A 17,000-nucleotide genomic window follows, 5' to 3' on the forward strand; every position below is an offset into this window, starting at 1 on the left:
AAAACATAAAGTATATATTTTATAAATAAAATATGTGTATAGATTAAATAAAGTGTATTTAGAATAAATATTAAAGTAATCGAAATATAACAATGTTATCATTCATATATTTTTTTTGTGTAATTTCTTTTATATACAAAAAAATACATTAATTTTAATTTCATTACAAATATAAGCTTTTTAATATCTCTTTGCAAATGTTATGAAGAGTATGAAATATATTACAAATAAAAAATACAAAGAAAATAATTATAAATTATTTTATAAAATAATAATAAAATAAATAAGATATTATATCAACGTAATAAAATAAATCAGTATATATTTCTTTTATTTTAAAAGTTCAACGATGTAAAAAAAAACAATAAAAAATAATAAATGTTTTTATTTTTTTTTTTCTCTGTATTAATATTATATGCATTAAATAAAAGTGTGTTCACTATCATAAGAACTGAAATAAAGTTGTATATTGAAAATTATTTTTAGATTAATACTTGCATACATGTATATATACATATATATATATATATATTAATTTTTTTAATATATACACAGATTTAAATTTTAAATTCTTTGTGAAATTTAAAGTGCAAGCTATAATTTGCATGCATAAAAAAAAAAAAAATAATAAATAAATAAATAAATGTAATTAAAACTACAAAGATATATTTTGAAAATATATATTAATATTTTATTTTAATAAAAGTGTTTAAAATATATATATATATATATATATATATATATATATAAAACTTAATTTTCTAATGTTATAGATATTAAATTTTTTTTTTTCTTTTTAAAAGCATCGTAACAATAATGATCGTTCAATATTTTGTGTATTGTATTTATTTTTTTGAAAGTTTGTCTTTAATAAATTAATAAAAGAAGTGTTACATATTTTGAACACTGTAATTTGACAATTTTGTATGTATTCTTTTCTTCTTAAAAATAAAATATAATATAGAAAAATTCTTATCCTTTTTTTTTTTTTTTTTTTTTTTTTACGTAAATAAACACCTTTAATATTATCATAAAATATTTCAAATTTCTTCTGTGATTTTATTTCAATTAAATCTTTTAAAATGAATTTATATGAATTTAAAGATGAAATAATAGAGTGTAACAGTTTAAGTAATACATGTTTTGAAATTGATAATTTTGATATTTTTGAGGGAGATGATTATTCATGTAACGATATTTTGAAAAAGAAAGAAAAAATAAAAAATATTAGTAATAAACTAAATAATTTAAAAGAGAAAGTTTGTAAATCAACTGAATATTTAAAATGTGTAGAAATTTTATTCAACTACGCCGGGAACAACTGTATTTTAGAAAAAAAGAAAGAAAGTTTGAAAAATGACAACTTAGATGATGACTTCTGTAATTCAGAAAAAGATATATTTTTTGATGGTTATATTAACTATTTTGATTTCTTTCATGTTGAAAATTTTAACTTATTTTTTGATAAATATTTCTATATAAGCGCTGTGAAGAAAAAAAGAAACATCAGTTATAATGATGTTTTAAAAAAAAACCAGCAATATTTTGAAAATTTTAGTAATAGCAAAATACAGTTATCTCAACTTTTAGATAGTAATGAAGATTATATAAATTTGAAAAATATCAAAAATAAAGATAATGGTTATAGTAGTTATGAAAAAATAGGAATTCAAGAAATAGTAAAATCAGATGATGTCTTTGATGACTTTTTCAAAGATTATAAAAACTTAGGTGATCAAGATATTACTTATAACACTAAAAAGAAAAGCATACAAAAGAGTAGTTATGATTTATTTAATAAGAGAAGAAAATTAAATGAATATACAAATAGTTTTAATACGATAATAGAATCTGAAAATTATAAAAGTGATTTTACTAATTTATCATTAGAAAACAAATTAAGAGAAGAGGAAAGAAACTATAAAGATTTCTTTGAAAAAGCAGTTGAAAATAGTAATAAATGTAATATCCAAAGAAAAGTAATTATTTTTAAAATATCAAATATATTATTTGAAAATAATAATAAGGAAAAAGACCAAATGGTCTATGATGTGAATAAACTAAATGATTTCAATTTTCATAACAAAAAAAATAACAAAAAAAAATTTAATTATGATAATTACAATTTAAACATGAAAATGTATTTTCCAGAATACAACAAATTTATTTTAAATAAAAGCAGTTTTGAAGAAAATAAAGAGGATAAAAAACTGAGTGATATTAATTTTGAAAAAAAAATTTTTTTTTTTTATAATAGCTTGCTGAAACTGTTTATGCATATTAATACACTATTTAGAACATGTATAGAATTATTAAAATATAATTTTTCAGATTTAAGTTATGAAAGTAAAGTGTTGTCAAATGATTCAAAGAAATTAATTAAATTAATTTATCTATTTCAAAAACAAGAGAAATATGTTATCAGTTTTAGTAAATATATTTTACATATGGCAAAAAAATATTTTTTAAATAGTAAGTTAATTTTAACCAACGAAATTTCAATCATAAAAAAGTTAATTAAAATTCTTCTCAAATGGAAAAAGATAGATTTTAATATTTTAATTAAATTTACTGAATTAAAAATAAAAGACGAAAACGTATATAAAGCAGAGATTGTAAATAATAATTTAGTGAAATATAATTTTGAATTAAGAAAAATTTATTTTTGTAAATATAATAATGACATTGTAATATCGTTAAAAAAGATATTTCCTTTATTTTTTCATTCGGATTATTTTGATATATGTAAAAATCAAAAATTAATTTCTATAAATGAAAAAATAAAAAATAATGAAAATTTAAAAAAACATTGTAACATTAAAATAGAACAAGAAAATGATAAAAATACTTTTATCTCATTTAAATCTAATTTTGATTTTTATCTAAATAACCTAATAGAAGAATGTGAAGAATTTAAAAATGTTGAGGAAGAATATTGTTTTCTAACAAAAGTTCAGGATACCAATTATCTAAACTATGAAATGGAGTTAAATATTAATCAAATGAAAATAATAAGCTATCTAAATAGTATTTTAATAAATGAAATTAATAATAGTGAAGATCTAAAAATTAGAATTAGTAGTAAGGAAGAAGAGATTAATAATATATTTTCTGATATTAAGGATATATATAACTTTTTATTAAAAAAGAATAAAAATGTACAAAATATATCAATTAAAGAATGTTCTAAAATAGACGATAACTTTAAAAATAATTTGACGAAATCCGATTTAGAAAATAATGATGAAATTTATTTAAACAATGAACTTACATATGGTAAAGATATTATAACAGAAAATTCTAAAAGGAATCCTAAAAATTTTAATTTTAATTATTTAAGTAGTATTAATGTCAAAGAAGGAAGTACAGAAAATAATAAGGAATTGGAAAAAGAAAACTTTATAAAAAATTATTATTTAGCTTGTAACAATCCTAAAAAAAGGATGAGACAAAATGAAAATGATGAAATAAACATAAATTTCAATAAAAAAAGTTATAATAACATTAATAAAATATATATTTTAAAAAAGATGATAAAAAATATAATGATTTTTCTAGAAGAAAATAATTTTAGTAGTTACGAGACATCAGAACTAAAAAATAGTATAATAAACGATGATTCAGAAAAATATTTGAAAGAAGAAAAAAAAATAAATGTTGAATGCACTCAATATTTAGTAAAAGAAGATAAGTTAAATATTTATCTCAATACGGAATTGGAAAAAGAAAAAAAAAAAAATCTTGAATTTAGAGAAAATTCAGATGCATACAGAAAATTGGAGAATCAACTGCGTATGGAACTGGATAATGAGAAAAAAATTAATATCGAATTGAATATAAAATTAGAGAAGGAAAAAGAAGCAAATGATGAGTTTAATAAATATTTAGAAAGAGAAAAAAAAATTAATAGTGAATTGAATTCAGAATTAGAAAAAGAAAAAAAAATGATTGGTGAATTGAATGTAGAATTAGAAAAGGAAAAAAATGTTAGTATTGAATTAAACACAGAACTAGAAAAAGAAAAAAAAAAACTAGAAAAAGAAAAAAAAATGAATGATGAATTAAATTTAAAACTAGAAAAAGAAAAAAAATGTATTAGTGAATTAAACTCAGAACTAGAAAAGGAAAAAAAAGTTAATAATGAATTGAATATAGAATTAGAAAAAGAAAAAAAGACAAATATCGAATTTAATGAACATTTAGAAAGAGAAAAAAAAGTAAATGCCTATTTAGATATAGAATTAAAAAAAAAAGAAGATACTAATAATGAACTAAATATAGCATTAGAAAAAGAAAAAAAAGAAAATAGTAAATTGAATTATGAATTAGAAAAAGAAAAAAAAATTAATAGCGAATTGAACACAGAACTGGAACAAGAAAAAAAAATGAATGATGAATTAACTTTAAAACTAGAAAAGAAAAATAAATTTGATAGTGAATTGAATTTAGAATTAGGAAAAGAAAAAAAAGTAAATAGTGAATTGAATATAGAATTAGAAAAAGAAAAAAAAGTAAATAGTGAATTGAATATAGAATTAGAAAAAGAAAAAAATGTTAATAGTGAATTAAATTTAGAATTAGGAAAAGAAAAAAAAGTAAATAGTGAATTGAATATAGAATTAGAAAAAGAAAAAAAAGTAAATAGTGAATTGAATATAGAATTAGAAAAAGGAAAAAATGTTAATAGTGAATTAAATTTAGAATTAGAAAAAGAAAAAAAAGTAAATAGTGAATTGAATATAGAATTAGAAAAAGAAAAAAATGTTAATAGTGAATTAAATTTAGAATTAGAAAAAGAAAAAAATGTTAATAGTGAATTGAATGCAGAATTAGAAAAAGAAAAAAATGTTAATAGTGAATTAAATTTAGAATTAGAAAAAGAAAAGAAAAAAATCAAAGAACAAACTGATAAATTAATAGAACAAGACAAATTGATTGAGGAAATGAAAAAAAAATTGGAGTTGGATGATAAGAAAAATAGAGATACTGAGTTATTTAATGATGAAGCAAATTTTATTTCTTTATCAAAAGAAAAGGATGAATTTAATATAATAAAAGAAGAAGAGGAATTTAAAAAAAAACAAGATGAAGTATTTGTAGAAATCGAGGAAGTAAACAAATTCGAAAAACTGTATGAAAAGAAAAGTAACAGTGCTTTGAAATCTATTGAAGAATATAATAAACTATATGATTCATATATTGAAATAGTATTAAAGAAAGAAAATTTAGAAAAAGACTTTGAAGAAAAGATGAACTATTTTAATAAAAAAATGAGTCATTTTGATAAGAAAGTAAAATATTTTGATGAAAAAATATTACATTATAAAAAAATGTGTAATATTTATGAAAAAAATTCAGTAAAAGTAAATAAATTCATTAAAACACTAGAAGGATTCATAAAAAGTGTTGAAAAAAGTGGTGATAAGATAAATTTAAATTTACATAGAAAATTAGACAAAATAAAAATTTCTTTAAAAGAAATAAATGAAAATTCTAAAAGCAAAATAATAGAAACAGACAATTTATTATTTGATGAAATTATTAATGAAAAAAATATTTTATTAGAAAAGATTGCAGATAGTGAAAAAGAAAAACCAATTTATGATAATGAAATGAGCGATGATTTAAAAAAGTATATGATTGAATTAAATTTTAAAAGTATCAATGAATTATATATATTTCATTCAAATATGTTGGAAGAATTAAGTTTAGTTAAAAAGAATTGTAACCTATTAGTAGAAGAAAATATAATGAAAAATAAGGAATATGAAAATCATATTTTAAAATTAAGTAAATGTTTAAGCGAAAAAGAAAAAGAAATTAATGTAATAAATGAAAATTGTAAATCATTACTATTAGAATTGGATAACTTAAAATATATTTTAAATGATTTACTATCATTTGGAGAGAAAAAGATATCTAAGCATAATAATATACAAATAGATAATATCTTAAGAAAATATGAAAATATTGAAAAAGCTAAAGTTTTAGAAAAATACAACATCATGGAAAAAGATTTAGATGAAAATATTTTAAAACTTAAAGATGGCCTTTTAGCAAAGGATGGTAGCATGTCAGAAGATGATAATATATCAAAAGATAAGAATAATAGTTTAGTAAAATCAAGAAGATCATCAAAAAATAAAAATAAAGATTTAATAAAAGATAACAATTTATCATTACACGAAAAAAAAAAAGTAGAAGTAATTAGACAATATGATTTAAGAAGCAGTAGCAAAAAAAAATAGATAAATTATTTTTAATGTTTTTAATAAAATGTTTAATTAAACATTTTTTACTTCTATTTAAGAAGTATTACTAAAACAATAAAATAGAAAAAAAAAAAAAATCGAACAAGCATTTTTCTTTATTAAATGGACATGCGAATTTACTAGCATTTTCAAAAAAGGAATTGTTTTTTCTTTAATACTGATATTAAGATGCATAAAGCCTTAAAAAAAAAAATTAAAATTTTAGACTTTCATGTTTGTTCGTTATAGAAAAGGATTAGATAACCTCATTTCATTCAGTTAATTTGAAAAAATTATTATTTTTATCATTAAATTTTATTTATAATTTATGTTGTAAAAAAATATAAAATTTTTTAATCTGTCGTTAAAAAGAAAAATATATATATAATATATAGATATAGATATTTTTCTAGGTTAAATTTTTTTTTTTTTTAATTGTAAATAACAACGTTAAATATATATTAATTTTTGTTATTTTTTTTTCTTCTTTTTATACAAATATTTTTAAGCTTGTTTTATAATTTTTGAATTATATTCCTTTTTTAATTTTACCTATTGTTACTATTAGATACTTTTTTATATTTTTTTTTTTTTTTTCCATTATGTATTTAATTTTAAATATAATAAATTCTTTTTTGCTGAACAAATCCTTCTTAATCTCAAAATGGATTTTTAATTTCACAGAAAAAAGAAAAAATTAGAAATGCAAAAACTATATAAATACAAGCATTCTAACAATTAAATGAGTATAAAAGAAAACTATCTGATATTAAAAAAAAAAAAAATAAATAATAATAAAAATAAAATATACAAAGACATAATAAGAAGTAATCAGTACATTATATGACTGTTATGCTTTATTTTATTTTTTTTTTTTTATTTGAATAAGGATAAAAAATAAGGGATTTTAGTTTTTAATCTTATATGAACGTTAAATGATTAAAGAATAGTTGATGTTTCTTTGGAATTTTTTTTATAAAAACTTAATTTAAAAAACTGTAGAAAAAAAAAATATTAATTATATGAGATATGCATTTTTATTTATCATATATACAAAAAGAAAAAAAGATAGTTAAGTAGAATAAAGCATAATTATATTTCCTTATATTCAAAATAATATATAAAAGGAGAAAAAGATGAATTATACTATTTAATCTTTATATGTAAATAACTTTTACTGTTTTTTCACTGTCTTTTTAATTTGTAATTTAATAAGTTTTAAAAATAAAAGCTTTTTCATATTAAAAAGGATATTTAATGAAAATAGCATATAGAATAATTGAAAAATCTTTGTATACAAAAGTCCAAATAAAAATAAAAAAGAAAACTTTTAAATTTGAAAATGAATATTTAAAAGAAAAGAAAGAGAAGAAGTATTCTTATATATTTATATAGATAATTTATAAAAAAAAAAATTTCCATTTTATCAATAATAAAATACAGGAACTTTTTATATATTATTTGTATTTATAATTACATATAAAAAAAATTACAAAACATTTTTTTTTTTTTTTTTTCCTAAAAGATTGAGTATAATAATATTATAACAAATATTCTTAAAATACAATAAATATTTTTTTTTTAATTGATATTAAAAGAATTTTTAATAAAGAAAAAAACTAGCAATTCTTATTACCTATACAAATAATGAGTAAATATTAAAAAAAAAAATGTAATATTTTCTATTTTTAGTTGAATTAATTTTTTTTTTTTGAGTATGTTAATTTACATAAATTTAAAATTAAATTTATATTATTTTAAAAAAAAAAAATTTTACATTTTTTAGTATTTGCTTTTTTATTCCTTTTTTATAATTCATTTAATAATAATATTTTTGATCTTTTTAATTTCATTATTTTATTTTATTTTTTGTCGATTATTCACTTTTTAAATATGATACTTAGTGATGAATCTGATAACGAGAATGGAGTTAATTATAATAATATTTTATATGAAGACAATGTAGGAGAAAGTATAGATTACTATAATGATAATCTTCCACACATAAATTTTTATTTAAAATTTCAAAAAAAACAATTTTTACAAAATTTTTTTAATGAGATAAAAAAAGAAAAACATAAGAATGAATTAGAAGAAAGCAAAGAGAAAATATATAAAGACAAAGATACAGACGATAAAAATATTAAAGAAAAAGAAGATAATTTAAAAATAAAAGAATTAGAAATACTAAATGAAGGTGGTTTCTATTTAGATGAGTTTCAAGAAGAATGTTCAAAAAATTGCACTGAAAATTTATTTGAAAATCTTCTTAATTCACATGAAGAAAATATTTTTCATTTAGATGAAAATGAAGAATATACAAAAAAATTAAATTTAATTTTTCAAAAACATAAAAGCAAATTTACTTTTAGTATAGAACGCATCATAGAAAATGATGAAATATCACAACAAAAGTGTTTTTTATGTAATAAAAAAAAAAAATTTAATAAAATATTAGTTAATATTAAAATATATGTATGTAATGAATGTAAAAGTTTAGACAACAATTTTAGAATGATTTCCTTAAGTAAATTAATAAGTAAATATTGTTTAAATAATTATGATTTGTTAAAATATGAAAAACAACTTGCTTTATTTTCAACAAAGAATCCACGTGGCTATATTAAGCAAATGAAGTTATATTTCTTGTTTCAAATTAAAGAAATAGCAATAAGAAAATATGGATCATTAAAAGAAGTAAAAAATTTATATCATTCCAAAATTTTAAATATAAAAAATAAAAAAATTGTTAAAAGGAATATTCATAAATTAAAAAAGCCCCAAAGCATTTATAGTAAGGAAACAAAAAATAATGATAAATATAAAATTATTTGTGATAATAATGAACATGATTTTGATGAACCTCAATGTATTAATCAGAAGGATAGTATATACAAAAAAAATTGTAAAAAATGCAGTTATTATGTCGAATATTTGCAATTTTAATTAGAAAAAATAAATGTGATAAAAAAAAAAAATAAAAATATAGATCTAAATTATTATAAAAAAAAAATATATATGTATTTACTCAAATGAATCCCTTTATATTTTAACAAACGAAAAAAGAAAAAGATGCAAATATCAACAATTATTATATTAAATAATTTTATATTAACAAATTATTTGTAATGAAATAAAAAAAATAAAAAAATATTAAAGAAAATACAAAATATTTATAAAAATACTTTAATATATATTAAGTTAGGTGGCACATATATAAAATGGTAAAATATTTAAAATATTTTATCCTTTTTATTTATATATGTATACTTCAAAATTAATCAAAAAATCTCTTAATGTTATCTGATGGTTCTTCTTTTAAATTATATACAAATGTATACCAATCCACAATACCTTTAAAAAAAAAACATTTAATAATAATAATAAAATGATTGAAAATATTATAGTTTTTTTTTTCCGAACCATCTGATGGAGCCCATTCATGTATTTTATTTATAAAATGATCTTTTGTTAAATCATCAAAATCACTAAAAGAAGAAAAAACACATTCTGTAAAATAATAAAGTATAAACAAAATTTTGTTTTAATTAATAATTATAGCAAAATGAAAAAAAAAAAAAAACAAATTATAAATATATTTATAAAATTCAAAAAATAGAAATATTCTGGAGAACAAGCATTTGAATATATAATTTGTAAAAAATATTTTTTTTTTTTACGTATTGCATCATTAGATATTGGTAATTCACTAACATAATCATTTATTATTTTTAAATTAATTTTGTTAGTTTTATTTTTATTTCTAAACTCTTCACTTATTTTTCTGCAATTTTCCACATAAACAATTGGGGACACTACAATAAAAAGGATAATAATTTTGAATAAGAGAAGAAAAGTTTTATGAGCATATAATAATATGGTAAATAAATATTAAATACTCCAAAAAGATAAAAATTATATATATATATATATATATAAAATAAATTACCTGGAATATTTATAGATCCCTGATTTTTAATTTGTCCAGAATTCACTGTTAATGGCCATTCAAATTTATTATTTTTTAGAAATTTTTTTAGTAAATTAAAGTTTATATAATTATTATCAAATAAAATTTCCCACTTTTTTTTTTTTTTATTTTTATCTAATTCTATAAACTCATTGTTGTGAGAAATAACGTGACCTAATAATTCTTTGTCAGATATACGACCAAATATCTTCAAAAAAAAAATATATATATATATAATTATTTAATTTAATATTATTATTCAACATTTATAAAATTCAGCTTTTCAATTTTTAATTTATTTAATTTTCTATTTTTCCTTTTTCTTTTTTTGTAATTTTATACCTTTATTATGTCAAAAACAAGGTATGCTTGTAAGCATTCACGTCTTACTTTGTTTTTTTGTTTTAAAATTAAATACTTTTTTCTACGATAAACTGAAATACTTTTTTCATTTAAGATTTTTAGCATGAAATGCTTTTTATGAAAAGCATAATTTTTTAATTTTATATTTTTAGTTTGTATTAATATAATATATTGAATAAATATAAAAAAAAAATTATGTAAAAATATTTTCAATAATAACATTTCTGATATATTAATATTATTCTGAATTTTATAAAAATTATTAATTCATAAAAGCTTAACTATTCTTTGTTACACATAGAAGTATATTTAAAAAAAAATAAATAATATACGTAAAAAGAAAATTAATAAAATATATAAAAATTATGAATTAAAAAAAAAAATAAAATAAAATAAAATAAATCAAATCAAATCAAATCAAAAAGTGAAAACAAAAAATATAAAATGGAAATAAATTTAAACATATAAAAAATTAAGATGTATATTTTAAAGAATGTGTTAAGATGTATGCATTAATTAAAAAAAAAAAAAAATATTGAACTTCTAAAAGATAATGTATAATAAAAACGAATTTTTTAATATACTAGTAAAAATATTATAAGAACTTCATAATAAATTTAAAAAAAAATAAAATAAAAAATATATGTATTCATTTATGTAAGAACAAAAAAATATATGAATCAATGTACAAAAACTTCCTTTTATATATATCGTAAAAATTTATTGTTTATATATATTAGTAGACAAAAGAAAAAATACGACTCATAAAATATAAGGGAAATTTTTTTATATGATTTATTTTTTTTTGAATACTTAATATTTTAATATTATAATCATTAAGAGATACGTTTTCATTATTTGAAATTCATAATATATTTATTTATTTATTTTTTTATTTTATTTTTTTTATATTTATATTAATTCTAAAATATCTTGTTTCTAAAATTGTATACCTATTGTTTAAACAATAATTATATATGTTACTTTTATATGTATTTAATAAATTACAATAGTTATAATATTGTATAATAATATTAATTATGCTAATACATATTATTATAGTTTTTTTTCCTCTTTTTTTTTTTTCTACCTACATAGTCTAATTATTATTATTTATATTCTCTTTCATTACATCACAATTTTTTATTATCATATGATTTGAAACTATTTTTACATAAATATAAAGTAATATTTTTTATAAAATTGAATAATAAATTTAAAAATAGGTACATAAAGTTTTTATATAAATAAGATTAAGAAAAGATAAAATAAAAAAAATTAATTAAACATATATATATATATATATATATATATATATATGAACAAAAATGCAAAAATTGAAAGAAAAAATGTACATATATATATACTTTTTTTTTCCTAGTAATTTCTTTTACTTAAATTTATACAGCAATTCAGTTGTTTATTCTCTTTTCTCTAATAGGTATTTATCTACCTTTTTTTTTATCTGCATTTTTTTTTACTTTTTTATTAGCTGCTTTTGCATCTTTAGCACTTTTTTTTTTTTCTTTTTCAACCTTCTTCACTTTCTTTTCTTGTTTTTTTTTTTCTTTTAAAACTTGTCTAACGCATTTTTGTTCTTCAAATAAAAATGCTCTCATAATTCTTTCTCTTATGCATTTGGCACAAATTGAACCACCATAGGCTCTTGATACTCTTCTATCTTTTTTTCTAGCTCTGTGATTATCTGCTGGTCTTAATGCTTTTACCTTAAAAAAAAAAAAAAAAAGTAAAGAAAATTAAATTATACTTCCTGTATAAAAATTATTTTCAAAGCATTTATTTAATTTAAAAAAAAATTTAAGTAATTTAAAGAATAATATAATAAAACGATAGAGATAAATATGTAAGAGACATGAAAATATAATATTATGTATATAAGTTCAAAAATAAATGCATATGTATATGTAAAAATACAGGTATATTTTATGATTTAAAAGAATAAAAATTAAATATATAATGAAGAAAAAAACAATTCTATGTTTATAAGAAAAAAAAAAATATAAAATATCCAAAATTTTCATACCAACTAAATTATTTTTATAAAAGAATATATTATAAAAAAAGAAACTAAATATTTATATTAATATATATGCATATATATGGAAAAAAAAATATTCTATGTTAATATAAAAATTTCTATATTTCTTAGCTTTTTTTTTTTTTTATCTTACTCCTTGAATAGCGCCTTTACAATCAGCACATTTTGGTTTACCAGCTTTTTTCTTTATTACATGAACAGTTAATTTCCCCCCAGGAGTTTTTACTGGTCTTACTTTATTTGATTTTGTATTATAGTGATTGTGTTTACGATAATGAACTCTTTGTGCCATTTTAAAAAAAAATATATATATAAATTATTAAATAGAAATTTCAAAGAATAAAATAAAAAAATTAAAAAACTATAAATTGCATAATGAATTTTTTTTTCCAATTTTTTTCGTTATAATTACTAAAAAAATAATAAATATTTTTTTATAAAAAAATAAAATTATTTAATTTATATCGATATATTCCTTTTTTTTTTTTTTTTTAAATATTCAAAAAAAAAAAATAAAAATAACATGTAATCTTCATAAGAACATATAAATAAAAAAATGTATATATATTAAATACTTGTAAATATATATTAAAATAATTAAAAAAATTTTAAATAAAAAATTATAAATGAATAAAATAATACATATATTTAGATTTCACAAATAAAAAAAAAAATTAAAAAAAAAAAAAAAACAGCACTTATATCGTGTTAAATGAGAATACATGTAAAAAAAAAGAAAAAAGAATATTCCTTTCTATATTTGTGATTAAAAAAAATAAGAAAAATTAAGGTATTATCTAATAATAATAATTGTAATTTTTAAAACTTTTATATTAATAAAAAATTGAAATAAAATATCTAAAATATAATTACATTTAAAATTTTCAAAATAAAAACGTAAAGTTCGAGTTTAAAGGGGTTCATAATACTAAATATATATTAAGTACAAAACAAAAAAAAAAATAATAAATTTTATAAATGGAACTTCATTATTTTAGAAATATTCATACATAAAAATAATAATCAAGATCCTTTAAAAAAAAAATTAGAGTATATTTGTATTAACATATTTTTTATTTTTTCGTTAAATATGATACAACAAAATGTTCTTTATGAGGCATAAATCCGTTATATTATTTTTTTTAATATTTTTTTTGTAGACAAAATAATTTTATGTTCTATTTTTAATTAAAAAAAAATATTTCTTGATATTATTTTATTGCTTATATAAATATATGTAAAATATATATTTTTAGTGATTTATTATATTAATAACAAAGAAAATTAAAAAAAAAAAATTATAATATTTTATTAAAAGCAAATATAAGTTAATTTATTAAAAAATAACAAAAAAAAAGAAAAAAATTCACTTTATATATTTATGTCAATGAATCCAATGAATAGTTTTTTTTGTTTGCATTTATAATAAGAAAAATTTTTTTTTTTCATTAATATAAAAATCTGAAACTCAAGATGTTTGCGTTTTTTTAATTTGTATAATCTATATGTTTTTTACTTACCTTTTTAACCTCAATTGTTATATCAAAATAAATGAATAAAATTATGCTACATTATAATGAAAGCATATATATTGATCCTTCAAACGTATAAATGTTTAGGTTTTTTATTATCTATTTTATTTTCCGTTTCAGTTGATTTTTTGTAATTTTTTAAAAAATCTAGGTATTTATAAAGCCCATTCATAGCATACATAAGTAAATCTTTTTCATATTCTTGGTTATACTCATTTAATTTTAAATATTCTGCTGCACACTGCTTTTTTTTAAGGTTTTTTCTTTTCTTTTGCTGTTTACTTGTTTCATTAATTAGTGATTTACATTTTTTATTTTTTAATGTACTAGGCATAAATAAGTTATCATCATCGCATAGTTCTTCATTATCATCTAGGTCTTCTGACTCGCTATCATTTGTTTTTATTTTAAATTTATCAGATTTTTTGCCTTCTTTTTTATTTATCTTTTTGTTTTTTATTTTTTTGGTACTACTTAAACTTTTTGTTTCTTCTTTTCTTTTTTTTTCTTTTTTTTTTTTATTTAAGGAATCCTCATGTTCTGATAAATTTAAAGCTTTATCTTTATTAATCTTTTTTTTATATTTTTCACCATTCTTCAAACTTAATCCACTTCTCAATTTTTTTGTTTTTTTTAATTTCAAATTTTCAGTAGTTTTTTTCTGATTTAATTTTTTATTTTTGAAACTTTCTACTACTTTCATTTTTGCAAATTTTTTAATATTTTTCATAATAAAAAAAAAAAATTATTTTATTTAATTTTTTTTTTTCTCAAAAAAAAATATGAATTAAGCAATACAATTTTTTTTTTAATTAAAAAATAAAATTATTCTTTTATTACAATATTTAACGGATTTCTCATTCTTCAGAAATGTATAATTCTTAAATATATATATTAGAAGAAAAAAAATATATATGTTTGCTTCAGAAAATTTAAAAAAATTGTTATTTTCGTAATTATTAGAAATAAACTCTATTATACTTTTAAATGTTTTTTATTTTTTAAATAAACTTTTTTTTTTTTTTTTGTTATTATTCCATTACATTTTATTCTTTATTTTAATAAATTTATTCAACTGTTATTTTCTTTTCTTTATTATTGTTGTTTTTTATTAATGAAGGCTTTTTTATTATTGTTTATATATATTTAATTTTATATAATTTTATCCTTTTTTTTTTATTTTTATGTATTAACGATTTATTTGTTGTATGAAAAACTAATCTTAAATGAATTACTTGATAGAGATTTTTTTTTTATTAGCATATTTATTAAAGTTTTAAATAAAATTATGTGTATATATAAATAGAAAAAAACTCGAATGTACTCTCCAAAGGAAATTTATAAAAACACTATAACAAAAAATGTTAGCATAAAAAGTAATATTGAAATAGCAATTATTATTAAAGATAAGAAGAAAGAAATATTTTTACTTTCATTCATTTTTTTTGTTTTTTTATTTACATCTGCCAAGGCATCTAAATTCTGTAATTGTTTACCTGCAGCTTTTTCTAAAGTTTTATTATCTTCAACTATTATATCTCTGTAAGTTAAAACATTTTCTTTCATTTCTTGAGCCAATAAACATAATTCTTCATCAATATTTTCATTGGAGAAATTAATATTTTTTTTCTTTTCCATTTTTTTCCTGACATTATTTTTTTTATATTCAAATGTATGCTCATAAATTAAATTGTCGTATTCATCTATATGCTCACTCCATTCTTTTATAATATCATCTTTTAAAATTTTATAATTTTCTAAGTTAGTTGTATATACATTTTCATCAGGAAATAATGTTTTTTTACTATTTTTAGAAATAATTTCTTCTTCTATTTGTTCTTCCTCTTTGCTATTATATTCATTTCGATTATTCTCATTTATGTTGTTTAAGTTAAATGATATGGATTTTTTTTTTTCTTCTTTTTCTTTATTAGTTTCTGTTTTTGTTATAATATCATTTATATTATTGTATGAAAATTCTTTATTACAATTTTTAATAAAATTATAATTTATATTATCAAAGTAATTTTTAACTTCTTTTGCATTTTGTACATTAATATTACTATTATTATCAGCTACATTGATTGTATTATCAACATTATTCATGTTCCTAGTATTTATATAATTATTTATATTATCACTATTTAAATTATCATGATTCGTGTAACTATTATTCATATCATTACTTAAACTATCTATATTACTATTATTATGTAGAATACTTTTTTGTTTGAAGTTATTAAAATTGTTTTTTTCTTGTGAAATTAAATTTTCTAAACAGTTTTTCTTATTAATAATTTTTTTTAATATATCTAATTCGGTTATATCACTTGATTTATTTATTTTTTCTCTTAGGGAATTTGAAAAATCATCAATGTATGATTTTAACTCATTTATAAATAATATTATTTTTTCTTTTTCTTCATCTTTTTCGTTAAAATTTTCACATGTAATTTCTACTTCTCTTAAAAATTCAAAAATTTCATCAAACTCAATCATATTTTACACTTTTATGAAAAAAAATAAAAAAGAAGGAAACATAAATTATTCTTACTCATATCTATCACAGTTTTTTTAATTATAGAAATTGAGATAACAAAAAATTTAATTTTTCAACTATTTGTTTTTAATATTAATTATTCTTATTTCAATAAAAATATATACAAATAGAAACACACACAAAAAGAAAAAGAAAAAAAAGGATAAAAAAATATTATGTTTTTTTTAATTTATACATATTTTATTTATTTTTTTCTTCACTGTTATATAAATTAAATTTAATGTATCTTGTAAATTTTTATTTTTTTTTTTAATATGATTTTGTA

At 16.9% G+C, this 17,000-nt stretch overlaps 6 protein-coding genes across 6 annotated transcripts; 2 read left to right on the forward strand and 4 right to left on the reverse strand.

Annotated features, from left to right (window-relative positions):
- Positions 1-1,082: 1,082 nt before the first annotated feature.
- On the forward strand, positions 1,083-6,248 carry PRELSG_0108300 (conserved Plasmodium protein, unknown function; the record flags this gene model as incomplete). The annotated part of the gene is made up of 1 exon (XM_028678790.1): positions 1,083-6,248. One exon carries the CDS (start codon positions 1,083-1,085, stop codon positions 6,246-6,248), a length of 5,166 nt encoding a protein of 1,721 aa, XP_028531443.1.
- Positions 6,249-8,144: 1,896 nt separating this feature from the next.
- On the forward strand, positions 8,145-9,197 carry RAD14 (DNA repair protein RAD14, putative; the record flags this gene model as incomplete). The annotated part of the gene is made up of 1 exon (XM_028678801.1): positions 8,145-9,197. One exon carries the CDS (start codon positions 8,145-8,147, stop codon positions 9,195-9,197), a length of 1,053 nt encoding a protein of 350 aa, XP_028531444.1.
- Positions 9,198-9,528: 331 nt separating this feature from the next.
- PRELSG_0108500 (conserved Plasmodium protein, unknown function) lies at positions 9,529-10,806 on the reverse strand (the record flags this gene model as incomplete). Its single annotated transcript, XM_028678812.1, has 5 exons — positions 9,529-9,605; positions 9,675-9,761; positions 9,932-10,066; positions 10,201-10,429; positions 10,564-10,806. 5 exons carry the CDS (start codon positions 10,804-10,806, stop codon positions 9,529-9,531), a joined length of 771 nt encoding a protein of 256 aa, XP_028531445.1.
- Positions 10,807-12,029: 1,223 nt separating this feature from the next.
- On the reverse strand, positions 12,030-12,935 carry RPL34 (60S ribosomal protein L34, putative; the record flags this gene model as incomplete). The annotated part of the gene is made up of 2 exons (XM_028678823.1): positions 12,030-12,311; positions 12,777-12,935. The coding sequence occupies 2 exons, from the start codon at positions 12,933-12,935 to the stop codon at positions 12,030-12,032; spliced, it is 441 nt and encodes a 146-aa protein (XP_028531446.1).
- Positions 12,936-14,242: 1,307 nt separating this feature from the next.
- PRELSG_0108700 (conserved Plasmodium protein, unknown function) lies at positions 14,243-14,878 on the reverse strand (the record flags this gene model as incomplete). Its single annotated transcript, XM_028678834.1, has 1 exon — positions 14,243-14,878. The coding sequence occupies one exon, from the start codon at positions 14,876-14,878 to the stop codon at positions 14,243-14,245; it is 636 nt and encodes a 211-aa protein (XP_028531447.1).
- Positions 14,879-15,513: 635 nt separating this feature from the next.
- On the reverse strand, positions 15,514-16,674 carry PRELSG_0108800 (conserved Plasmodium protein, unknown function; the record flags this gene model as incomplete). Its single annotated transcript, XM_028678845.1, has 1 exon — positions 15,514-16,674. The coding sequence occupies one exon, from the start codon at positions 16,672-16,674 to the stop codon at positions 15,514-15,516; it is 1,161 nt and encodes a 386-aa protein (XP_028531448.1).
- Between the last annotated feature and the right edge of the window lie 326 nt (positions 16,675-17,000).

Source organism: Plasmodium relictum (genome assembly GCF_900005765.1).
Source record: "Plasmodium relictum strain SGS1 genome assembly, chromosome: 1".
Lineage (NCBI taxonomy): Eukaryota > Apicomplexa > Aconoidasida > Haemosporida > Plasmodiidae > Plasmodium > Plasmodium relictum.